At 41.5% G+C, this 27,999-nt stretch overlaps 1 protein-coding gene across 3 annotated transcripts in view; it reads right to left on the bottom strand.

The window, feature by feature from the left end:
- Positions 1–27,999, bottom strand: part of CNKSR2 (connector enhancer of kinase suppressor of Ras 2) — a 371,721-nt gene that overhangs the window by 297,819 nt on the left and 45,903 nt on the right. For all 3 annotated transcript variants that reach the window (XM_075854043.1, XM_075854044.1, XM_075854045.1), the window contains exons 2-3: positions 4,548–4,711; positions 1,858–2,060 (exon numbers count right to left, since the gene is read on the bottom strand). In XM_075854043.1, the coding sequence (XP_075710158.1) occupies positions 1,858–2,060; positions 4,548–4,711 (367 nt within the window). The remainder of the gene's footprint in view (positions 1–1,857; positions 2,061–4,547; positions 4,712–27,999) is intronic.

Genomic DNA, 27,999 nt, shown 5'->3' with positions numbered 1-27,999 from the left:
CATTTTACACCATGCAGTAATCTGAATGCGGCTCTGGTCTATAGTACAGGCGGTAACTTAAGATCAGAATATTTGCAAAGTTATTTTACTTAACTTTATATGTAGATTAATTCAGGATATAAAACTGAAAATGTTGAACATATTCTGTATAGTAGCAGAGCTTCACTTTTTTTTATTTTTATTAGGTTCGTCCAAGTGATTCATAGGGATGGAAAGCTCACTCCTTTCTCTCATACAGCGTACGAACCACTAAATATATAAACCAACACACTACAGCATAAATACTAATAAATTAACTAGCGTGCATTTCAGACTGTTTAATAGAGAGAAAAAATATATTTGTATTAAAAAGACAAAAAGGATGCGAAGTGCCATGAAACAAACCCAAAAAAAAGGATAACCTGCACAACAAACGCAATAAAATATTAAGCTGCTATAAGGGGAGGATTGAGATTTTGCTGCTTTGAAGATACAAACTTGAAATACAAAATCACTTAAAATTCACTAGACATTAGTAACAATATCTATGACATTTTAGAACAGTTTTCATTTGGAACATTACATGAATAAACAGCTATCCTTCTCCCCTAGCAACATACGGGAGTGACAAAATACAAAATTGCTAAAAATATTTGTAATATTGTGTGAAAATATTTTCTACTTAATCCACGTACATCGCAGCATCCTGATCATACATGTAAGAACATGAAATGTAATAAAATTCTGATGTGTATTCATCAGTTAATCATATTGATCATCAAGTCTTCCAAGCATCAAAATGGCACCGAATGACCACATTGATTAATTTAAAGTGATACCCTGGGCGGATTTTCAGAATTGGTTAAATAGACCAACTAGGACCATTCATTCTTTCACTCTAATCCCTCAAATGCAAGTTTACAAGGTGCTCTGTACAATACATTATCTTAATGCAAGAGAAAATAATAAAATAGCTGCATGTTACTGGGCTGTAGAGGAAGAGTAGCCAAAACAACGCCCACTTCTGACATCACTTCCTGCTCTGTTGTCTGAAGGCTTCAAAGGACCTATCGTGTACAACTAGGAGATTTGCATTTGAGGGAACAGAGTAAAAGAATTGACGCCCCTGGTATGTTAAATGAAAATTTGCACCGAGTTTCACTATAAACGTTCTATGTTGATTAAATGGGGGTATGGTTAACTGCTATTATACCGGACAATAGCTTGTCAGGTCTTTTTCTAAGTGAAGTTCTGTTATTTTCTCGATATTGGGGAGATTTATGATTATTATATTATTAGCGTACCTCTGTCTCTCCCTCAGTGTTGTCTTAAAAATGATGATAAAAAATGAATACTCCTTTAAATCCAGAATCCAATAATCCAGAATTTAATAACAGTAGCCCATTTTATGTTCGCATCTTTTATTGGGCGGTCAAATGTGACATTCCAGAACCTACGCGCTGTGATCGAGGCCAGAATAAAAAGAAAAGCAGCAAGTGGTAAATGTAGCCTTGGTGGTTGAGTCATCATTCTACTGACTGTTTTTTAGAAGGACAACTCAGAAACGATACTAGTAACTTGTATGACAGATAGAATTGACTAAATTCTAAACCTTAGATGACCTCTCAGAAATGCGGTGTTACGCAATCGTTACCCAAAGTTCTCAACATGTGGTACATTTCATCCAGGGAACATATGCTAGGTTTCTAGGGGGTGCCCCCACTACCCTTATACTATGCTAAACATATGTAGGATTACAGCTTTCGGGGTACCCCGATGTTATTTATTTGAATAAGCGGTACTTGGAAACATGGGAAAATTGTGGTCTACAGTATATATTTTCTTTCTCCCAATATTATGAACTAAAGGAAATCCTACCTGTCCAGCCAGGCAAGGAGGCTCTTTGCTGAGCCAATAAGGTCAACGACAGAAGTCAGGAAGTCATTTGGTAATTTCCTGCTGATCTTTCCATCATAATGGCCGCTTCGCCTTCTCCCGGTTATAAAATTTTGGAGATTTTTGGCAGATGCATTCAATTTATGTGAAAGAGTTTTTAGATTTTCTGTTTCCAGTCCATAGTTCTGTAAGGAAATGTTGAGATAATAAAAATAATGAATGCAGTTTTTCATGCCATCCCTAAACACAATGGTAGAAAAAAAAAAAAGATTATATAGAATAGCAGGAATTTCCTTCTAGTGCGCCAGTCACTGATCGATTGACATGCAGTGCTCCAGTTCTTCAGCAACTGCATTGTATAATATGCAGATTTTACAAAAACACCGAAAGAGGCCACATTTACTAATACACGGGCAGGTTCAAACAGCAGTTTCCAGCAGGATGCAGTGTTTTTTGAGTGAATATATGTCCTTCTTTGCTGTGATTTATACCGATGTGTCCCAGCTGCTGCAGAACATCATACTACACACATCTACAGCTGTAGGCCGTCTATTTGACAAGGGTGAAGGTGTATTTTTTATTGCAAGTCAATCAATGGTGGAAAGGATTAAGAATATTAGAAATCACCTCAGAGTTCCAGGACCTAAATAAACGATTGCCTCTTACCTTAACATGGTCATGGAACGCCTAACTGAAAAGGTACATTTCTTATTAATTACAATAGGGGGAATAATCTCCCAGAAATCACTTTAGATATTTTATACAACAACTTCACTGACTAGTCAATGTACCTCATTTTGCAAAAGGCAAGGATTCTAAACTTAAAGAGGCTCTGTCACCACATTATAAGTGGCCTATCTTGTACATAATGTGATCGGCGCTGTAATGTAGATTCCAGCTGGGTTTTTTATTTAGAAAAACGATCATTTTTGACGGAGTTATGACCTATATTAGATTTATCCTAATGAGTTTCTTAATGGACAACTGGGCATGTTTTACTATATGACCAAGTGGGCGTTGTACAGAGGAGTGTATGACGCTGACCAATCAGCATCATACACTTCTCTCCATTCATTTACACTGCAGATAGCGATATAGCTATATGTAGCCACATAAACACACTATAACGTTACTGCAGTGTCCGGACAGTGAAAATACATTACCTCCAGCCAGGACGTCACGTCTATTCACAATCCTGACACTTATGTAGCGTCTCTGTGATATTTACAGCAAGGCAAGCGTAATCTCGCGAGATTACTATGTAACCTGTCATTTCAAACGAGATTACGCTTGCCTTGCTGTAAATCTCACAGAGACACTACAGAAGTGTCAGGATTGTGAATAGACACGACGTCCTGGCTGGAGTTAATGTATGTTCACTGTCCGGACACTGCAGTAATGTTATAGTGAGTTTATGTGGCTGCAAATAGCGATATAGCTATATCGCTATGTGCTGTGTAAATGAATGGGGAGAAGTGTATGACGCTGATTGGTCAGCATCATACACTTCTCTCTACAATGCCCACTTGGTCAAAAAGTAAAACACTCCCAGTTGTCCATTGAGAAACTCATTAGCATAAAGATTAAATAGGTCATAACTCCGTCAAAAATGATCGTTTTTCTAAATAAAAAAACACTGCTGTCATCTACATTACAGCGCGGTCATATTATGTACAATATAGGCCACTTATAATGTGGTGACAGAGCCTCTTTAAGGAACAATAACTCCTTCCGGACTCCAAATCTGGCAATTCTAATAAATTCCTGGATCAACGCTCCATTTCCAGTAATCGAATGTCCATAACTTGTAATATTATTACACTCAAGAAAGACGTCTAGGCCCCTTTTGAACTCTTTTAGTGAATTCACCATGACAACTTCCTCTGGCAGAGAGTTCCATAGTGTCACTGCTCTTACAGTAAAGAATCTCCTTCTATGTTTGTGTAGAAACCTTCTTTCCTCTAGATATAGAGGATGCCCACTTGTTATCGTTACAGTCCTAAGTATAAATAGATCAAGGTATTAACCTTGGATATATTTATAAATAGTTATTAGGTCACCCCACAGATGTCTTTTTTCTAAACTAAATAACCCTAATTTAGATTTTTCTGGGTATGTTAGTCCACCCATTCCATTTATTACTTTGGTTGCCCGTCTTTGAATGTATTCAAGCTCTACTATGTAGTTCATAGTACACTGGTGCCCAAAACGGTACACAATATTTAATGTGCGGTCCCACTAAGTGGTATGCACACTGAATGGCCACTTTTTTAGAGAAACCTGCCCGTTCACGACTGGAGCTTCTCTGAATAGAAATTGGACACGTGAACCGGAAGCGAAGCTTAAAATCAAGTGAGCACGTTTTTCATCGTTCACTTTCAGTGTGAATCCAGTGAACATCAATGCTGGACTAGATGGTGCCAGTATTTAAAAGACATTCATTCATTGTGGGTTTTTACAGAGAACATTAGGATCGAGGAAGTTTTGACGAAAGGGGTCAGAGGAAGATGTAAACAATGATTCTGATGCACAGGCGATGAACACTCAAGCACCACTATTCTGAAGCCTCAAAAAGCCTTAAACTGAATAAAACCTTTTAACAATGAAAACTGGAGAATCACATGTTCCGCATGACAATTTATGGATAAATTCATGTGTAATATCTTACTTACCAATGCACACAACAAGTCTACTGCTTCCAAGATAAGTTCCTGGTGTCCAATTCTTGTAACTCCCAGTTCTTCCAGTTCTTGATGAGTAATCCGAAGTAATTGGTCCCCAGCAATTTTTTCCCTCTCAAAGTTTTTTATGTATTGTTGTAGGCAGTCATCTAGACCTGATGAAGAATAATTGCAGTGGTGAAGAGTTTGATTTGACAATGCAATCACAGCTATTTTATTTGAAATAATAAATAAAAAAAACATTCTATACCGTAGCGTCTTTATAAAATGCTGTATAAAACCATATACAGTGGTCCCTCAATATACAAATTTAAATTGGCTCCGGGGTGACCATTGTATGTTGAAACCAGTGGCGTAACTACCGTGGTAGCAGCCGTAGCGGCTGCTACGGGGCCCGGGGCTTGAGGGGGCCCGTGCCGCCAGCCGACACGCCTACCCAAATGCCCGGTGGCGCCGCTAGCAGCCGTTATGGCTGCTACAGCGGTAGCGCCGCTACTGTGGGGCCCGCGCCGCCGAGCCTTACACAGGCCCTCTCATGCCTGTAGGTGTCGCTAGCACCGGAGGGGGCCCCAGTGCTAGCGGCAGCCAAATACATGTATTAGCACTGAATGGCCGGGCATGTTCCGTGCCTGACCATCCAGTGCCTTACAATGACACTGATTGGCTAGCGGCGCGATGACATCATCGCGCCACTTCCATGCTTGGAAGGTGCTGATTGGCGGGGCAAGTCATTCTGCCCCGCCAATCAGCGTCATTGGAGGACGCTCGTTCAGCTCCTGCAGACATGCTCAGAAGAGAGCATGTCTGCATCGCCAGTGAACAGCGTGGGACCGGGAACATGTGAGTATGTCAAGTGTATATATTTTTTTCCTCCTAAAAATGTGAATGGCATTATCTATAGTGGGGGGTCTATCTACAGGGGGGGGGGGGTCGTCTTTATGTGGGCTATTCTATATTGGGGGGTCTATCTACAGGGGGGGGGGTCGTCTTTATGTGCGCTATTATATATAGGGGGGTCTATATGTGGGGCAGTAGCTACAGGGGGTCTATATGTGGGGGTGTGGGCCACTATATACAGGGGGCTTTATATGTGGGCCATTATATACAGGGGGGGTCTATATGTGGGCCACTATATACAGGGGGGGTCTATATGTGGGGCACTAGCTACAGGGGAGGTCTGTATGTTTGGATGTTGGCCACTATCTACAGGGGGTCTATATGTGGGGCACTATATACAGGGGGGGTCTATATGTGGGCCACTATATACAGGGGGGGTCTATATGTGGGGCACTAGCTACAGGGGAGGTCTGTATGTTTGGATGTTGGCCACTATCTACAGGGGGTCTATATGTGGGGCACTATATACAGGGGGGGTCTATATGTGGGGCACTAGCTACAGGGGAGGTCCTTATGTGGGGATGTGGGCCACTATCTACAGGGGGGTCTATATGTGGGGCAGTATATGTGAGACACTATACAGGGGTGGGCTATATGTAGAGCACTATCTATAGGGGAGCTATTTTTAGGGTACTTTCTATAGGGGTGGGCTATGTGTGGGACACTATATACAGGGGTGGGTTACCTGTGGGGCACTAGCAACAGGGTGGCTATATGTAGTGCACAGTCTACAGGGGTGGGCTATATGTGGGACACTATATACAGGGGGAGCTATATGTGAGACACTATCTACAGAGGTGGGCTATACGTGGAGCACTAACATTAGGGGAAGCTATATGTAGGGCAGCACGGTGGCTCAGTGGTTCGCACTATTGCCTTGCAGCTCTGGAGCCCATATGTGGGCACTATCTACAGGGGCTTCTATGTAGGTCACTATCTACAGGGGGCACTATCTACAGGGGGCACGGTGTGTGTGTGTGTGTGTGTGTGTGTGTGTGTGTGTGTGTGTGTGTGTGTGTGTGTGTCAGTTATATTTAGATGTGTTGAGAATTTTAACTTTGTTTATAGGTGCAGAAATGTTTTAAAAGTGAGAAGCTGAAGACATCTAAACGGAAAACTGCAGAAATGGGTCATGGCCGGAAGAAATCCATCATAGATGTCTGAACCGGAGGGAGAAGAAAAGAACTAGAATCTGAGACGTCACCGGTGAGTCACTTAATGTAAATGTTTATTCTGCCTCTAATCAGTATTGTAGTCACTGTATGATCTGCAGCGAGATGATGGGTGGTATGATTTTTTTTTTTTGTGAAACAGCATCTCCCAGCATATCCTTACCATTTTTCTGGCCATGCTGGGAGCTGTAGTTTTACGCCGTACAAACCTATACGTAGTGGCGTAACTACCGCTATAGCAGCCGTAGCGACTTCTACTGGGCCTGCAGCATGAGGGGGCCCGTGCCACCCGCCGGCATGGCCCCCTCCCATGGCCGCAGGCTCCGCTAGCAGCCGCTATGGCTGCTACAGCGCGACGCCACTGAAGGGGTTGTTCCTACAAAAGACATGAATCCCCTATCCACAGGATAGGGGATACATGTGGGATCGCTGGGACGCCCAGCGAGGAGAACGGGGAACCGAAAGTCCCCCCTAAGTTCTCCATGACAAACCTCAGACTTCCGGGGTCTGTGTCGGCAGCTCCATGGAAATGACTTGCGCACAGGTCGCGCTTGTGCGCAGTCGTGACCAGCGCTCCTTTCATTTTTATTGAACTGCGCAGACACCGGAAGTCCGAGGTTCGTCATGGAGAACGTCGGGGGACTTTCGGTCCCCCGTTCTCCTTATCGCTGCCAGCGATCACACATGTATCCCCTGTCCTGTGGATAGGGGATGCATGTCTTTTGTAGGACAAACTATGGGCCGTTTTTTTTTGGGGGGGGGGGGCTATATGGCGTTATCTACAGAGGGGGCCTGTATGGTGTTATCTACAGGGGGCTGTGTATGGTGCTATCTATAGGGGGGTGCTGTGTGGTGGAATCTATAGGGAGGCACTATCTACAAGGGGGGGGGTTGTGTGATACCCAGCAGAGGGGGGCCCCAGTCAAAAGTTTGCTATGTTTATAGCAAACTTCGAGATCTGGAGGAGATCTGGAGGAGCAGAATGCAACACTGAGGAGGATAGACAATTTTGAGCGGAGCTTGCTGCTCACGGAGCATGCAGTTAGTGGGTTAGAACTGGAGGGTGAAGACATGGGTGAGCAGGATCAGGTAAGTAGCTGGGTTAATGTAGTTAGGGGCAGTAGAAAGGGGTCAAAGAAAAGGAAGGCCTATCCGGTTTCTGACATTCCAGGCAAAATTGCCAAGTTGGGTGATGATGCGAGGGTGTCAGTCTCAGAAATGGCAGCCCTAGTGGATACTGATCTCCCTAACAGCCGGGAGAACAGCCCAGCTAGTAGTCGGCGGGATGGTAATGCAGGTAAGCCAAGGCAATTGATAGTCGTAGGGGATTCTATAATCAGGAAGACGGATAGAATAATTTGTCGCCAAGACCACCTCAACCGAATGGTTTGCTGTCTCCCTGGTGCCAGGGTTCGGCATGTGGTGGAACGGGTGGACAAATTGCTGGGAGGGGCTGGTGATGATCCAGCTGTCGTGGTCCATGTCGGTACCAACGACAGAATAAATGGTAGGTGGAGGAGCCTTAAGAATAATTTTAAAGAACTAGGCTACAAGCTGAAGGGAAGGACCTCCAAAGTAGTATTCTCAGGAATACTGCCTGTGCCATGCGCATCACAGGAAAGACAGCGGGAGCTCAGGGAGTTAAATGCATGGCTGAAGTCTTGGTGTAGAGGAGAAGGATTTGGGTTCCTAGAGCACTGGGCTGACTTTTCATTGGGGTACAAACTGTATTCTGCAGATGATTTGCACCTAAATGGAAGGGGGTCCGCTGTGCTGGGGGAGAGAATTCTAGCTGGGGTGGCGGAGTATTTAAACTAGGGATGAGGAGGGAGGTCAATGTAGAAAAAAAAGGGGTAGTCAGGTTAGAGAGGGGTCAGACTATATTGGTGGGGGGAGAAACAGACGGTGGGGAGAGGACTAGACAACAAGATAAGGAGATCCTTTCGTTACAAAACATCAGTGTAAATAAAAAGGCCCGATTAATGTCAAATCACATTTCTGATAATAAAAGTGAAAAACTGACAGGCAAGTTAAAGTGTATGTTCACAAATGCCAGAAGTCTAGCAAGCAAAATGGGGGAGCTGGAGGCCTTGATACTGGAAGAAAATATAGATATAGTTGGTGTTGCTGAAACATGGCTGGACTCTTCACATGACTGGGCTGTAAATCTACAGGGTTTTACACTTTTTCGGAAAGACAGGACAAATAGGAAAGGCGGTGGTGTATGTCTGTATGTGAGAAGTGATATGAAGGCGAGTGTGAAAGAGACAATAGAGGGTGAAGATTGTGAGGAGGTTGAAACCTTGTGGGTGGAACTAGACAGGGAGGTAAACACTGAAAAAATTACTTTTGGTGTAATCTATAGACCCCCCAATATAACTGAGGAGATGGAAGTTCAGCTATATAAACAGATGGAGTGGGCTGCACAGGCGGGTACTGTAGTGATAATGGGAGATTTTAATTTCCGGGATATTAATTGGTGTCATGGTTTGGCTTCAACTGCAAAGGGGAGACATTTCCTCAACCTGTTGCAGGAACATTTTATGGGCCAGTTTGTGGAAGACCCGACTAGAGGTGAAGCTCTGTTGGATCTGGTCATTTCTAATAATGCAGATCTTGTTGGGAATGTCAATGTTCGTGAAAACCTTGGTAACAGTGATCATAATATAGTTACATTTTACCTATACTGTAAAAAACAAACGCAGGCTGGGAGGGCAAAAACATTTAATTTTAAGAAAGCCAATTTCCCCAGGATGAGGGTGGCAATTCAGGATATGGACTGGGAAGAACTAATGTCAAATAATGGGACAAATGATAAATGGGAGATTTTCAAATCTACTTTGAGTTATTATAGTGCAAAATGTATTCCTACAGGTAATAAGTATAAACGACTAAAATTAAACCCCACATGGCTTACACCTTCTGTGAAAGGGGCAATACATGACAAAAAAAGGGCATTTAAAAAATACAAATCCGAGGGTACAGCTGTAGCCTTTGTAAAATATAAAGAGCTTAATAAAATCTGTAAAAATGTAATAAAATTAGCAAAAATACAAAATGAAAGGCAGGTGGCCAAGGATAGTAAAACAAATCCCAAAAAATTCTTCAAGTATATAAATGCTAAAAAGCCAAGGTCTGAACATGTAGGACCCCTAGATAGTGGTAATGGGGAGTTGGTCACAGGGGATCAAGAGAAGGCAGAGTTACTAAATGGGTTCTTTAGCTCTGTATATACAACAGAAGAAAGAGCAGCTGATGTAGCCGCTGCCGGTGCTGTTAATATATCAGTTGATATACTGAATTGGATGAATGTAGATATGGTCCAAGCTAAATTAAATAAAATAAATGTGCACAAGGCCCCGGGACCAGATGGGTTACACCCTAGAGTTCTTAAAGAGCTTAGTTCAGTTATTTCTGTCCCCCTTTTCATAATATTCAGAGATTCTCTAGTGACTGGTATAGTGCCAAGGGACTGGCGCAGCGCAAATGTGGTGCCTATTTTCAAAAAGGGCTCTAGGTCTTCCCTGGGTAATTATAGACCAGTAAGCTTAACATCCATCTTGGGGAAAATGTTTGAGGGGCTATTGAGGGACTATATACAGGATTATGTGACAATAAATAACATTATAAGTGACAGCCAGCACGGTTTTACTAAGGACAGAAGTTGTCAAACTAACCTAATCTGTTTTTATGAAGAGGTGAGCAGAAGTCTAGACAGAGGGGCCGCTGTGGATTTAGTGTTTTTGGACTTTGCAAAGGCATTTGACACTGTCCCCCATAGACGCCTAATGGGTAAATTAAGGACTATAGGTTTAGAAAATATAATTTGTAATTGGATTGAGAATTGGCTCAAGGACCGTATCCAGAGGGTTGTGGTCAATGATTCCTTCTCTGAATGGTCACCGGTTATAAGTGGTGTACCCCAGGGTTCAGTGCTGGGACCACTATTATTCAACTTATTTATTAATGATATAGAGGATGGGATTAATAGCACTATTTCTATTTTTGCAGATGACACCAAGCTATGTAATATAGTTCAGTCTATGGAAGATGTTCATGAATTGCAGGCAGATTTAAACAAACTAAGTGTTTGGGCGTCCACTTGGCAGATGAAGTTTAATGTAGATAAATGTAAAGTTATGCATCTGGGTACCAACAACCTGCATGCATCATATGTCCTAGGGGGAGCTACACTGGCGGATTCACTTGTTGAGAAGGATCTGGGTGTACTTGTAAATCATAAACTCAATAACAGCATGCAGTGTCAATCAGCTGCTTCAAAGGCCAGCAGGATATTGTCGTGTATTAAAAGAGGCATGGACTCGCGGGACAGGGATGTAATATTACCACTTTACAAAGCATTAGTGAGGCCTCATCTAGAATATGCAGTTCAGTTCTGGGCTCCAGTTCATAGAAAGGATGCCCTGGAGTTGGAAAAAATACAAAGAAGAGCAACGAAGCAAATTAGGGGCATGGAGAATTTAAGCTATGAGGAAAGATTGAAAGTATTAAACCTATTTAGCCTTGAAAAAAGACGACTAAGGGGGGACATGATTCATTTATATAAATATATTAATGGCACATACAAAAAATATTGTGAAATCCTGTTCCATGTAAAACCCCCTCAAAAAACAAGGGGGCACTCCCTCCGTTTGGAGAAAAAAAGGTTCAAGCTTCAGGGGCGACAAGGCTTCTTTACAGTGAGAACTGTGAATCTATGGAATAGCCTACCGCAGGAGCTGGTCACAGCAGGGACAGTAGATGGCTTTAAAAAAGGGTTAGATAATTTCCTAGAACAAAAAAATATTAGCTCCTATGTGTAGAAATTTTTCCTTCCCTTTTCCCTTCCCTTGGTTGAACTTGATGGACATGTGTCTTTTTTCAGCCGTACTAACTATGTAACTATGGGGCCCAGTCTTTCCTAGTTACGCCCCTGGTTGAAACCATAACCCTATGGAAAACTGGTAATTGGTTCCAAGGCCCCCAAAATGATAAAAAAAAAGGTGGATTTAAGACAAATAAAGCACAAAAATACAATTAAAGCATGTATTGTAAGCACAGTGTTCCCTAAAGTTACAATATTGGTTCCAGGGAGATGATTGTAAGTTGAAAATATTGTAATTTGAGACCATAACTATGGAAAACTAGGAAATGGTTTGAAAGCCCCCAAAATGTCAACCACAGATAAGAAAAAAAGATGATTTAGCAGATAACTAATGCAGATAAAGCAAGTTCTCACATATAAAAAAAAAAAACCTGGAGGCTGTAAATCACTTTCTTCTTCAGAAGCCTGTACAGTACACATTATACCAGAAATATAACATGGAGCCGTCCTCACCTGGTGTCCAAAGAAGCAACTCATCCTGGCGCAGGTAAAGAGCAGTACAGGACATGTAGTACTGTCCTGTAGAGAGGCGCTACTAGACAGCCAATCAGGGCGTGCACTGCATTACAACAGGTGGTTTACCAGCGCAAAATACCCATCCCGATTGGCTGGATGTCCAGCCAATCACAGGTGCCTGACATCCAGATCTGTTGTGGCATTGTATGTTGAATGTGATTTCAAGTTACAATTGTCTTTCCTGGGCCATTGTATGTTGAAAATATTCTAACCTGAGGCGATTGTAACTTGAAGGACCACTATACATGAAAAATTATACAAACTTTAAAAGTAAAATATGTTAAGAACCCAACACTAGAATGTTAATCAAAAATAGTCACAGGAAGGGAAATATTAATTCAAAGTGATGCATAAATGAATGATTACATGCTATGGTAACAGGGGTGTAGATATAGGAGGCGCAGAGGTAGCAGCTGCACCTATGACTTACGCTCCTGGCTATTAACATAGTTTTGAATGCATTTTTATTTTAAACTATTTTTTTGAAAGTTTAAAATCCCCCCACTAAGTGAAATTACTTTTCAGTTGTTTATTTCTTATAGCCATAAGTACTGTAATTGAAAGCTTATGATCACAGAAAATCCAAAAGGGTTGGGCAGTATAGATGACTTATCTCAATGAAAACACACTTGGCAATTCTCCTGTAAGGTCAGTTAGGTTCCCGAAAAAAGGGACATCTCAAAGGCAAATCTATGCAGTCCTCCACTGCTGAGCACCACAAATATATATAAAGATATCCACATGACTAGATTCCTAAACATCACAGCCAATATACAGAACAATATAATAGTGAACAGCTATAATAGTGCATTCTTTTTCTATAAATATTAATTCACTACTTTTCTCATATGACCAGGGGCATAACTATAGGAGTTGTATAGTTAGCAGATGTACCAGGGACCTGACAGGGCACAAAGGCCCCCCTGACACATTAAATGATGCCAGTAATATAAACTACATATGGTCGTTAGGGGGCCCCATTACAGGTTTTGCATTCAACATATAAACCAACCCACCATGCATTATTTGGAAATAAGCACTTGATACCTACTTTTTGTCAGCGGCCGCCGTGTAATCAAATAAAGCCAAAAAGAGCCAACATAGGAATAGCACTTTCCTAATGCCACTGCAACTTCATTCTAGTAATCAACGGAGGTCACAGCGGTAAGAACCACACCAAATCAGACATTAATGCCATATCCTAGCAATATGCCATCAATGTCATAAAACCCCTTTAAAATGTTCACACCAAAAGGGGTTTTCCAGGTTGGGGGCTGTTTTTTATACTGATGACCTATCCACAGGATAGATCATCAGTATATGATCGGTGGGGGATCCAACACCAGGACCCCGCATCAATCAGCTGTTCCGGCTGCCTCCTGGCGTTGGCAGCTTTGCAGGGTTCAGTGCCTTTAAAGTTATTTTATGTTGCAGCATATTCCTGGAGGTTCTCTATCCTTACAAGGGCGTTTTAAGTACATTTCTATCACTACCTCTTATTCTAGAGTACCTGACCATGCAGAGCGATCAGATCCCATTAATGCTGGATTCAAATAATTTTACTATATTTATGATTTTTATTTTTACAAATTAGATTTAAACTTCCAAAAATCTTTCTAAACACATTTTTAAAGTTACATAGTTAGTACGGTTTAAAAAATAAATATGTCCATCAAGAACAACCAAGGTATGGGAGAAAGAAGGGATTTATTCATTGAAATTTTCTTGTAGACACTTTAAATATGATCGGTTGCACAGAATAACACAAACAAGTGGGGGGCATACTAGAAATGATTCAAAACCCCTGGCCTATGCTACTGGTCATGCAAATATGACCGCAGAGTTTATATTATTCCCGTGTGCTCTGTAAACCAGCCCAGAGCAACAGCAGAGCAGTAAAAGGCTTAAATATAATATATACGGTATATGTTGGAAATTGGAGTATTGGTAAAGCGATACTAAACAGAGTCGAATAATAAGCCTAAACAGAATGTAATAGGCGGAGGTTTAGATTGATAACTATTAGGCTCTTTACCCTACCACTTGTTGCCTTGCCAAAGGTAATAAAACATGTTGTTATGGAAGTTTACATAATCAAATATGTTTTCTTTGCATAAAAAAATTGCTTGGGATTAGAAAAAATAAAAATCTGCTCCTTTTAGTGAAACAGCGCCAGTATTTTCCATGAGTTGTATCTAGTATTTCAGATCAGACCCATTCAAATTAATGAGACACAGCCCCCTCTGAAAGAAGAAGACCATCTTTTATAATCCCGTACAACCCCTTTGATTTATTACTGAATAGTTTACCAATTCATTAATATAATGCAACCTCTACTCTTAATTAAAGCCCCAATAAAAAAAATGACTCGTTACAGGTGAAATTTACAGTCTTCTCAGTTTACGTGAGAGTGAAGTCTAGATCATATTTACGGAATTAAAGGATTTGTCCCACAATCAAGTTAGGTGGGGATCTGACCTTGTGAACCACTACAGCTGCCAAAAACAACTTGCACCCAGTTCCCGTTCTCAGACAGAGAGCAGGACCAACATACAGATTCCGGGTAAGTTCACACGTAGCATAAATATGCCGGATTTTACGCAACAGATTCCATTGCAGAAAATCTGCAGCACAATACAGTGGCAGCAAAGTGGATGAGTTTTTGACCTGTGGTGCGATTTTTTTATTCTGTATCATCAATTGTATTTGCGGAATCACCGATTTTGTGTTGCAGGTTTTTCCCATTGAATTCATTCGGGTGGTAAAACCCGCAACAAATAGCAAATGTTGCTTTTTTTGTGGCAGAAAAGCAGCAATTCCGCCACAAAAAAAACGGAGCTCTGAAAGAAAAAAATAAAATTATATATATATATATATATCTTATACTTCCCCAAAATTCTGTACTTCTTCGTCCAGGCTGGCCTCCTGGGATGAAATTTTATTCCATGTGACCGAAGCAGCGAATCACATCAAAGGGTAAGTATGTGTTTTTTGTGACGTTCAGTTTTCCGCAGCGGACATTCTGGATGAAACACTGCACCGCAATTTGGTGCGGTTTTTTAATTGGAATTCCCTGCGGCGCCCAGGGCAGATACATGGTGTGCTTTTAAGCAGCGTATCCGCCCTGTGTGAACATTTCAAGTGGATCGGTCATCACACTATGCTGCCCTATATGAAGGCAGCGTAGCATAGGGACAGGTCTGTTCTCCTACTAGTCAAAACGGCACAAAATATTATTGTGCCGTTTGCCTAAAAGAAGCAATCAGAGAATACACCAGGCTCAAAAGTTATAAGTCCATTGTATTCATAAGAAGAGCGCTCCTCCACCACCCACTCTTGTCCCTTTCAGTTGTGACTGACGGCTGGCTGCTGTGTATCCACATACACAACAGCACATCAATCACTGTGAAGAGGGCGGGCGGAGACAGGGGGAGCGCTGTCCTTATGGAGTATACCGGATTTGTAACTATGGCGAATAGGAGCAATCGGAGAATACACCTGACTCAAACAATATTTTTGGAAGCGTTTTGGATAATAGTCTTATGACAGATCCGCTTTAACCCCTTAATGACCGGGCCATTTTGCACGTTAATGACCAAGGATTATTTTTTGCTTTTTCACGGTCGCATTCCAAGAGTCGTAACTGTTTTTGTATTCCGTCTATATAGCCGTATAAGGGCTTGTTTTTTGCGGGACGAGTTGTATTTTGTAATTGTGCCATTTTCAGATGCTTATAATATATCGATTAACTTTTATTAACTTTATTTTAGGAGAGAATTTATTTTAGGAGAGAATTGAAAATAAGCAGCTATTCCAGCATTGATTTTCACGGTACAAATTTACGCCGTTTACTAATGTCTAAAAATGTAATTTCCTCTTTACATCAGAATGTATACCAGAATTATATTTTATTTACAGATCTGTAAAACTGACCAAAATACTGTTATTTCCATTACAGCCTCACTCCAATTACTGGGATCCGAGATCCTGACCGTTTAAATCACTTAGATGCCACGGTCAAAATCGACCTCCGCATCTAAGTCGTTCGAAAGAAGGTGCGCAACCTCCAGACAACCCATTGGCCCCCCCCAATGCGATCGTGGGGTTTCTAATGAAGGCCCCTAGGTCTGCCATCTTTTTGCCAGAGGGAAGGCTTAATAGAAGCCGGTAAACCGCACAATACACTGCAATACATGGGTACATCGCCTCCAGCCACTGCAGATTCGGATAAACGTCCTGGCACAGCTGGAGGTGATGTCTGTTGACTCTTGCATCGCTCCGGTGAAGGAACTGTGATCGCGAGATCACGCTGTGCAGTGAAACAAGCTGGGCATGAATGGAGAGAAGTGTATGACGCTGATTGGTCACCGATTGGTCAGCGTCATACACTCCTCTTTACAACGCCCACTTAGTAAAAAGTTAAAAAACGCCCAGTTGGTCATTAAGAACTAATTAGCATAAATTTAAAATGGTTCATAACTTGCTCAAAAATGACCATTTTTCAAAATAAAAACCACTGTTATCTACATTACAGCGCCGATCAGATTATGTAGGAGATAGGGCACTTATAATCTGGTGACAGAGCCTCTTTAAAAAGGTGGTAAAAGTTCTAAAATTATTCATCTTGGACTGATTTTGTAACATGACAAAAACCTGGCATTTTAACAGGGTGTGTGCGCTTTTTATATCTACTGTAGATTGTTACATTTGCTCATAACCACTGTAGTTTGAGACTCATTGTCATTTTCACAAAAAAAAAAACAACACTTTGCAACACATTTTTAGTAAGCAAAATTGTCAAATAGGTCAAAATGGTCAGAAAATGGTTTAATTTTAAACATATTCCTTATATATTGTGCAACACTGAAATGTATATGTCTCATGGCTGAGAAACGTCACAGTTGTCTCACAAAGACCCACATAAACCTAGAGCCATCCCTGGTGTTCCTATGAACTCCATGGCCTTTCTAAACTTGACAGCCCCTTTAATAAAATTCATGGAAAAATAACAACTCTCTCCATTTATATTCTTTTTCATTGATAGTCTGGGCAATGTGAGGAATAAAAAATCTGCAGTCACTTGGTTTATAAAAATAATTGTTAAACGACAAGAGATGTATTTTGCGAACATTGATTGTACAAAAGTCTGCATTACAATGCCCATACTCACATGCCAGGCAGTTTGCCTTAGTCGACAAAGAAACCCACTACCAAAGTATTTAAAGGTAATTTTTGCCTTGTATTTATTCAGTAACTTTACAGCGGTGTTTTTTAAGCAAAAGAGTAAGAGACCAGGTTATATTGTCGACGTGGGCACTCACATGGAACAAAAGGGCTAATAGAGTATTAATACAGGTCACCAGCATTTTTGGTTCCAGCTGCCAGGCAGGGGAACATGGCAGTCAGGGTACCCATTAATTTAATTATTTCTTTATCACGCAGTTAGGAACCCAGCAGCAATCTTGTCAGGGAATATCCGGGGGAATGAAGAAATGGTGGCATGTCATGAATAGAAGGCATACGGGAGGTCTAGAGCAACCTATGCAAGCCTTCATCTGAATGCCAAGATCCAATATAGTTACCATATGTTGCTAGGCTAAAACCGGACAATAGTCACGTGCTGAATACCAAACATTGGGCTTGAAAAAAAAAACAAAAAAACGTTTCTAATAAATCTAAAGGAATTAATTATTACTAAGGGAAATTTATTTTTTACCTTCCGCACTCGGCTCACTTAACTTTTACAACTCAAATAATGGTTTCATATTAGTTTTAATTCTAGGTCAACATTAAGCAGATTTATCCCCTAAATAGAAAAAAAGTGTCACTATAAATAACATCCAGTTCTGTCAAATCGTTAAACATTGTGTTCAACCACTTCTCGGTTATCCGTTCCGCGGGGATCTGGGTTAAAGGCAATAAAACAGCCAGTCTCACAGTATAGGTTACAAATTCTTTACGGACAAAATGACCTACATAGGAAGCGATAAATCCCCTGACCTTGTCCTCATGACTGAGTAATCAGGTAGATTTGCCTTCAGGAGTCTAGAAAAGTTGGGCAACAACCCATGAGAGCTGTGATAGTGCACAATGAAAACCACAGAAAAAAAACTACAGGGTTGGGTCTAATCTTTGTGGCATTTAAATTTTAACATATAGCTTTATATAAAACTGCATCTTTGGTACTGTATGTAAAATGTTATTACTTTGGTCAGGGGTCAGCAACCTGCGGGACCACAGATAGATCATCTTTGTAGATAAATTCAGGGACATGGGTCACACTGAAATAGAAGTTTTATTACCGGATTCATTGGTTTAGGTCACATACAGTTTCCCTTATACGACTCATGTGTGCATGTCACAGGAAGTACTTCATCATTTTTTTTTTTATCGACACGCCATACCAAAAAGATTGCCTACCCCGGACTTATGTTGTTTTGTACACTGAAGTTACGAGTCGACAAAAATGGTCAGAAAGAAGAAGAAAATAAAATATAAAAACAAGCAGCAAGCTTATAAAATGAAGCTCATTGTATAATCGCAGGGGTAAAAATAAACCCTATAAAGTAGGAATCGTTAAATTCCTAATCACTAACATTCGACATCAGGCTGATGCAGTGAAAAAAGACATAGCAGCAAAAACCACCCTGTGTAAACCCGGCTTTACGGTCTCCACAGCTCTCATTGTATACATTTGCGGATATTAAAATATTTTTACTGTAAGTGGAGGAATTTTGTAAAGCAGAAAATTGTTTTAGTAATAAAAAAAAAATTTAATTATTTTTTACCATGCCTTTTTATACATACACCTTTGGTAACCGTCTTGTATAAGTCAACAATATAAAATATGCATTGCAGTTGATCAAGAACCATTTAGAGCAGAGAAAAGCATATGTGGGTCGAACAGGTCTTTTTCTAAAGATACTACATGCCAGTTCATCATACAAGACCAGTTTCTAGAATTATATTGCAAGCATATGGTCAAATAATTGTGACAACACAGTCACCATTGTACCTGCAAGACACCAATGAAAGCTGGATCATGGTGTGATGGTAGTTTAGTAGGACAAGGTTTCAGGCCGGCCCACAGTTTCTACATATTATCTGCTAAACTGACACTTATATGGCTAAAATATTTTTTTTTCTTTGCTGCGGGTTTATAGAGATGGTCTAAGGATTCCAAATTCAATTATCTGTAAATTAATTGAGGGAACGCTGATTTACTGCTTGGGGTCGGGACTCGGAGACAAATTGAAAACTTAATTAAGTTTAAGGTCAACATTCAGTTTTGACCCTTTTCCACATTATTTTACAACATGTCAGCCCAAAATATAACTAAAATCAACGGTCTTTTCCAAGTTCACTTAAGAAGTAAAGGGCAGTGCAATAATTTATTGTACTTTGAAAGGGTTTTCCTCTTTAGGGCATAGGTTAGATGAAGACTGGCATAAATATAGGGGGTGCAACGGTTAATCAAAGTCCCTGGAGATCCCGCTGTCCCATAGAGGTAGACTTGTAATATCAAAGATGCAAGATAGTCAGAGTTTAAATTGGGACCCGGGGTCTTAAAGTTACGCCTCTGCATTGAAATAACAAATGGGATCCCCTTCTTAATGCAGTTCTAGCGCTGAAGGATACAGCATTTCAGGCTGGAGAAGTGCCAAATAGCTGCAAAGTCAGGTTAGAGAGGGGTCAGACTATATTGGTGGGGGGAGAAACAGACTGTTTTTATGAAGAGGTTAGCAGAAGCCTAGACAGAGGGGCCGCTGTGGATATAGTGTTTTTGGACTTTGCAAAGGCATTTGACACTGTCCCTCATAGACGTCTAATGGGTAAATTAAAAAGATTAATTGGATTGAGAATTGGCTCAAGGACCGTATCCAGAGAGTTGTGGTCAATGATTCCTACTCTGAATGGTCCACGGTTATAAGTGGTGACCCCAGGGTTCAGTGCTGGGACCACTATTATTCACCTTCTTTATTAATGATATAGAGCAGGGCTCTCAAGCACGCGGCCCGCGGGCCGCAAGCGGCCCCTGTGGCTGTCATCTGCGGCCCGTGGGACACAGAGCAGCTAGTATCGGCTCTGCTCCGAGACTCTGGAATTCCCTGACATCGCTGTCCACATATGAACAGCGATGTCTGGGGCTTCCCCAGAGCCGGAGTCCCGGGCAGAGCGCTAGTACAGGCTCTGCTCCGGGACGCTGTGGAATTCCCTGACATAGCTGCCCATATATGGACAGTGTGTCAGGGTCTTCCCCAGAGCAGAGTCCCGGGCAGAGCGCTAGTATCGGCTCTGCTCCGGGACTCTGTGGAATTCCCTGACATCGCTGCCCGTATATGGACAGTGTGTCAGGGTCTTCCCCAGAGCAGAGTCCCGGGCAGAGCGCTAGTATCATCTCTGCTCCGGGACTCTGTGGAATTCCCTGACATCGCTGCCCATATATGGACAGTGTGTCAGGGTCTTCCCCAGAGCAGAGTCCCGGGCAGAGCGCTAGTATCGGCTCTGCTCCGGGACTCTGTGGAATTCCCTGACATCGCTGCCCGTATATGGACAGTGTGTCAGGGTCTTCCCCAGAGCGGAGTCCCCGTCAGAGCGCTAGTATAGCTCTGCTCCGGGACGCTGCGGAATTCCCTGACATAGCTGCCCATATATGGACAGTGTGTCAGGGTCTTCCCCAGAGAGGAGTCCCGGGCAGAGCGCTATTATCGGCTCTGCTCCGGGACTCTGGGGAAGCCTCGGACATCGCTGTCCATATATCGACAATGATGTCAGGGGCTTCCCCAGAGCAGGAGTCCCAGTGATGTCAGGAGCACAGCTGGAGTCCCAGGAAGAGCCTACTAGTGCTCTGCCAGGGATTCCAGCTCTGGGGTTGCCCCTGAAATCTCTGTCCATATATGGACAGTGATATCAGGAGCAGAGCTGGAATCCCAGGCAGAGTGCCAGAAGCGGCTTTGCTCCGGGACTGCAGCTCTGGGCAAGCCCCTGACATCACTGCGGCAGCATCCGCGTAGGGCACTGCGGCAGCACCCACAGGGGGCACTGCGGCAGCACCCACAGGGGGCACTGCGGCAGCACCCACAGGGGGCACTGCGGCAGCACCCACAGGGGGCACAGGGGCCAAGGGGCTGCCCAATCTTGACGTGTGCTAACTGAGCCACTTAAACTGGAAAGCTGGATTGTTGAAATAAGCACGTGGAGAAATATCTCAAATTTTAAACCTAGCTGTATTATTATAGTAATGTAGTATTATTATTATAGTAATGTAGTATTATTATTATTATAGTAATGTAGTATTATTATTATAGTAATATAGTATTATTATAGTAATGTAGTATTATTATTGTAATATAGTGTTATAGTAGTTGAAATAACTAATAGATTAACAATAATTGTGTATTGTATTAAATTTGAAAGTATACGGCCCATCAACTTCCCATTTTTTCTATATGCGGCCCACTTACCCGGCCGAGTTTGAGACCCCTGATATAGAGGATGGGATTAATAGCACTATTTCTATTTTTGCAGATGACACCAAGCTATGTAATATAGTTCAGTCTATGGAAGATGTTCGTGAATTGCAAGCTGATTTAAACAAACTAAGTGTTTGGGCATCCACTTGGCAAATGAAGTTTAATGTAGATAAATGTAAAGTTATGCACCTCGATAAGAACAACCTGCATGTATTATATGTCCTAGGGGGAGCTACGCTGGGGGATTTATTTGTTGAGAAGGATCTGGGTGTACTTGTAAATCATAAACTAAATAACAGCATGCAATGTCAATCAGCTGCTTCAAAGGCCAGCAAGATATTGTCGTGTATTAAAAGAGGCATGGACTCGCGGGACAGGGATGTAATATTATGACTTTACAAAGCATTAGTGAGGCCTCATCTAGAATATGCAGTTCAGTTCTGGGCACCAGCTCATAGAAAGAATGCCCTGGAGTTGGAAAAAATACAAAGAAGAGCAACGAAGCTAATAAGGGGCATGGAGAATCTAAGTTATGAGGAAAAATTAAAAGAATTAAAACTATTTAACCTTGAAAAAAAGACGACTAAGGGGGGACATGATTAACTTATATAAATATATGAATGGCACATACAAAAAATGTTGTGAAATCCTGTTCCATGTAAAACCCCCTCAAAAAACAAGGGGGCACTCCCTCTGTCTGGAGAAAAAAAGGTTCAATCTCCAGAGGCGACTAGTCTTCTTTACTGTTAGAACTGTGAATAAATGAAATAGTCTACCGCAGGAGCAGGTTATAGCAGGGTCATAAATACACTATTGCTGATGCACTGATGTTTCCAGCTCCTTTATCCTAGTGTTGTCAAAAATTTATATAGGATGATATTTGTTGCATTCTAGACTACCAAAATTTGCTGATCACGGAGTACAGATTAATGAAAAAACAAAGCTTAGTTACAAAGCCTACTGGTAGAGTGAGGTAGTCACATGAGAAGCTTAGGCTCCTGCTACTCTGTCCCACCCACATGCTTTACACTGCAGCTCTGCCGGTACACATTGGCTGTTGTGTTTAAGAACAAGCTCACCGGCACACCAGCGTATGGAATGCAGATTTCCATTACAGCAAATATAGATTGATTAAAACTTCAAGTAGCTAAACTCTTGAAGCTGATTACTTTGATAAATCAAGGGAAAAAAAAAATACTACTTTTTTTATTACTCAAATAAAAAGTTATCACAGTAATAAATATATTCTAACTTTTATATTTTGACACGAGTAAAGCTAAGAACTTTGCGCAAAAGTCAGGACCCTCCTAGTACCATCTCTAGTTTAAGCCATACAATAAGCCTTGATATGACTAGGATGGTTATTGATGACCCATTCTCACAGTGTTGGACTGGGGTTCTGTTGACCCACCATAGTATATAATCCTAAGGGCCCTCCCATTCCATCTATACAGAAAACGTCCATGTCCACTTTTAATTGCATTGTAATCTTTGTTGCGATCACTGCACTCGCAGGGTATATAAATAGGGTCTAATAGGTTATTCATGAATAATTCCATAAGTAATAGACCCTAGTGACAAGTGATTGTCTGCAAAGTCAGCTCCAAATACGGTTGTCTTCTGTTGGATCATTGGGGCTGGGCAATTAATCAAACCGAAATTCAGCGCAATTAAATTGACATCAGGTTGGGAACTTCGGGATTTATTAATTATTTTTTTCTAGTTTGAACTGTATCTGCGTCTTGAGGAAGCAGATATAGTGGAATCCAGTGGTAGAGCAGGGGACCGTGATGTCCCTGCTCGACCACTCACTATGTATCGCGGGACGCGAGGAACTGACGTCATTGCGCCTGTCTGCACCGTGCCGCACAGACCAGAGGAGCAGAGGGATCTCCTCCACCCATCGTTGGAACGGGGTTAGGGGAGTATGTATATTATTTTTATCAGGTACTATTTAAGCTGTGTGGGGGCAGCTATGGGAGGGCATTATACTGTGGGGGCAGTTATGCGGGCATTCTACTGTGTGGAGGGAAGTTATGGGGGCATTCTACTGTGTGGAGGGCAGTTATGGGGGCATTCTACTGTGTGGAGGGCATTCTACTGTGTGGAGGGCAGTTATGGGGGCATTCTACTGTGTGGAGGGCAGTTATGGGGGCATTCTACTGTGTGGAGGGCAGTGTCAGGGGGTATATTGTATACAGTAGTATACAGCAGTCTCAAGGGAAAAATATGAAGTCCATGGCGAGAGGCACGCAAAAGGGGTGTGGCCTAAATAATCGTTCATTAATTGTAACCGAGGTTACATGTTCAATTAATGGTGATTATGATTCAGGTCATAATTGCCCAGCTCTAATTGGGGCCCATTATTGTGTCTGAGGCAGGACCCACAGGACAACCACCTTGGTTCCCTGGTGGGTCAGTCCTACCCGTCCTTTCCAGAACGTTCATACAACAGAGGTAGACCATACAGCTGCTAGCGGGCTGATTGAGAAGGAAGACAAAAGTTCATGTTGGCCTCATCCTATATCAACAGTGCATATATGCAGGATTTCAATTCTCTCCTTCGAGCTATGGGAAAGGTAGTGGGCACACAGGCCTTGCTGTTGCAGAATATGGCAATATGAACCAGCACTGGGAGAAGGCCACAGGGCTTCCTCGTCTCTATGTGCATTCTTGCCAGGATCAATAATATAATTGACAACTATAGCACCTGTTATTGTACAGTTTATTTGGGCACATATTGTATTTATCTACACACTGCACAAACGATAGATATGTTCATGCCCGGACAGAAAAGTACAGAGACACCCTAGATAGATTTACTATTACTATTGTAAGCAACAGTTGCCCACATGAATTAAAAGAGGAATAATTTTAGCCAATTTTGTTACTTATGTTGAGACAAATTTATGACCTCATTTGTCGGCTTGAATAAATATATGTCAACATAAATCACTGTCATTAAATTTTACACTGACTAAAATTACGCCTCTGCTTCTACTTCAGGGGCTTTTCTCACTTTTTCAGAAAGGTGTCCAAATCCTGACCAATCCAAATCACAGTAATTTTTAACTCGACTTTAACAAACTGATGAGCATGGCGCAAATGGCACTCAATTCTTGTGCGCAAATGGAACATTTTTCACACAGCAGATAAGGCACTAGTTTTAAATAAAATGTGTCCAAAAGAAAGGCACAGATACATTGCTAAATGTGGTCCATAGTGTTCACGTCACCATCATGGCTTCCATTCCTTTCTTAACAGAGACATGACGGGTACGACAAATCCCATTTACTTGGGGGTCAGTCAGGGTTCCAGTATTTTATAGGGTAAGAATGGTGCCGCAGATTATTCTATTCTTGCCATCAAAAACACTGGAACCCTGACGGAGCTGAACACAATGCTCACACAAACTCAGAATTTAACGTTATGCAAGGCATGTGATTTGAAATAAACAAATATTTCCGATCATGCAAAACCTAGTCTGTAGGGCACTTCATACAGAAGGGAAAAAAAAAAAAGTTTTGATCCGATTTCTCAGCCAAGTGATTTCTATCAATGCAGCTATTTTTAATTGCGAGTTGGCATGATAACGACCTTGTGTGGGAGCGCAGATGGCAGGTCCCCCCCCCCTCCTGTAGGAGTAATCGTGATACTAGAACTGAACACATACTAAAAGAACTTGTAGTTCTGTTCTCTACTAAAATGTTATGACTAGATTTCTCACTTGTGTCACAAATTGTGAGAAAATCTACTTATGTGGCTAGCTACTGTTCTTCATGGATTTGCTATGTTCTATGAAGCCTTCGAATAAATAATCCGTATATTCTCTGAATATTATTATGGATAATGTTCCTAAATCCCCTTCGTTCTGTTGCACCCAGCTAATTCTGTCAGAAAATCTAATATAAAGTAGTGCAGTGGTTTCCAGAATTCTTACCATTGCGGGAATTCTAGAAAAATAAAAAAAATCCCCCTCCAGGGAACCCCTAATCAGATTCTTCAAGGAAACGTGGAATGGGGCAGGGAAATGCTATAATTTATTTATGGACATTATTTTTTAACTGCTTTGACCCCATGCAAAGCAACTTTGGGCAGACCAAAGTAATTTTGCCACCCCTACTGTAGAAGTGACAGTACTTGCTGCTGCGATCATTTAGAGAACCCATAACCAGATTCCAAGGAACTCCAGGGTTTCAGAAAGCCCTGGTTGAGGAACAGTGGTCTGGTGCATTTGTCTTGTAGTCCACTTAGGACGTGAAGATTTAATCAAAACTGGTGTACAGCCTACAAAAAAAAATGAAAAATCGGATAGTTTGGCATTTTCTTCAAAAAAGATCTCTGAATAATTAGAGCTGTTCTCTTATTGGTTGCCAAAAGCCAACCCCCTCCCACACAGCAACCAGCCAAGACGGGCCCCATAGGAAAAAAATAAATAAAAAATAGCACTTACCACAGTATTTTTTTGTGGTACATTTTGTAGACATTTGCCACTTAAGGAGGATCTGTCACTAGTTTATTAATTCCCTATCTACTAACTAATCGAATAGGCACTGTGATGCTGATAACTACAGTGTTATTTTTTTTAAAAATATATATTATTTGTAAAGTTATGAGCATTTTTCTAAATATTCTAATTTGCCTGTAATATCCAAAATAGGAGGGGAGTCCCTTTCACTCTGGGTGGTGTAATATTTTCTGTATGATGCGGTCTAATCTTCATACAGCTTCTTCTCTTCCCAGCCCAGCAACACAGCCTGATCATTTAGTATACAACTTCCATTCCCGACTGTTTTCAATTGGTGATATCTCCGGTTGTTTCACAGCGAGAACTTCGTGTCATATGAAAGATTAGAATCTCATCTTTCATATGACACCAGTTCTAGGTGGTCAACAGCACGAGATACGGCTATTTTAAGTAACCCCCCTTCCCTCCAGCCTCAGTCTCTCACACTGTGTGATGCAGCTTCATGCTGATAGGACAGCATCAGAGGCTGTGAGGTAGCTCCACCTCAGGAAACTCGCTGCTGGTGACACCCATTTGTCAAGTATAGCCTCATTTGCATATTTAGAAAAAAGGTCATAACTTTTAAAATAACACATTTTGAGACACAATTTTCATTAGCATTATCAGTGTGACAGCGCCTATTAGAATAGCTAGGAGTTAGGCCATTACTAAACTAGTGACAGATCCTCTTTAAAGAAGAGATTGTGCTCTCGTTTTTAAATATATGCATGCTGTTCAATCTTCAGGCATTATGGTATAGAGCAGGAAGGAGGAGCTGAGAAGATTGATTTATAATTTTGTAATAAATGATTCAAGATAACCTGTAATTTATTAATTTAATTCCCTGCTCACAGTGGGATAAAGTGTCCAGTGGGTGGTCTCGACCATTGAGTGACAGCCTTCCCTGTATAAGTGTGCATACAGAAATAGCTACAAATCACTGAATGAGACCACCCACTCGACTCTTTAGCCCAAAGTGGGCAGGGATTTAAATTAATAAAATTACAGGTTTTTCTGAATCTTTTCCAACAAGACTATAAAGCAATCTTCTCAGCTATTCCTGCAGATGGGACAGCGAGTTTGACATGACAAGTTACCTTTAAGGGTATGTTCACACACTAGACTAAAAACTCCTGAAATATACGGAGCTGATTTCAGAGAAAACAGCCTCTGATTTTCAGGCGTTTTAGAAGCTGAAAATGAAATTTGGAGCTTCTTTTGAGCCGTTTTTCATAGTGTTCAATGGAAAATCAGCTCCAAAAAACGCCTCAAGAAGGGACATGCACTTCTTTTTACTCTCCGTTTTTTTTAAACAGAGCCGTAAAAAGACGCCACGTATGAACCAAATGATGTTTTTCCCATTGATTTCAATGGGCAGATGTTTGTAGGAGTTCAGCTTCCGTTTTTTTCAGGCGTTTTTCGAGGCGTAAACGCCCCCAAAATACGCCTGAAAACACTGCGTGTGAACATACCCTCAGGGTGCATTCACATATCAGTTCCATCAGCATCAGTTTTTTTTGTCTCTCAGTGATTATAAATGATGCAACAATTTATCATTTGCCATCAGGCTTTTTCACAATTTCTTACTACAAAACCATCAGTTGTCATCAGTTTTTACCATCCATTTTTAACATAAGATTTTACCACATTGGTTCACCAAAACGGTAGTCTAGGATCTGAAAATGTGCTAATTTTATCAGAGTGGTGCATAGTTCATGATAGATTGGATACATGATAGATTATATACTTGTGTACTTGTCATTTTACAAAACTTCTGACGTGTTCCTGGCATTTCAGGGCTCTCCTTCTCTGCTCCGGCCTCGGCGCTAAACTGAAGTCTGACACACACATTGTAATGCTAAAGACGGAAAAGAGACAAAATGCTGGGCGCACATAGTGCATCAACTGTGAACAATGGAAAAAAGAGATGCAGAAGTAAGCGGTTCTGCTCACCTGAAGAAGTTGCGCTGGGAGCACAACACCCTGTAATGTG

Source organism: Rhinoderma darwinii, chromosome 2, assembly GCF_050947455.1.
Source record: "Rhinoderma darwinii isolate aRhiDar2 chromosome 2, aRhiDar2.hap1, whole genome shotgun sequence".
NCBI lineage: Eukaryota > Metazoa > Chordata > Amphibia > Anura > Rhinodermatidae > Rhinoderma > Rhinoderma darwinii.
The sequence above is the reverse complement of the archived record's forward strand: the minus strand, read 5'-3'. Positions and strand labels throughout refer to the sequence as shown.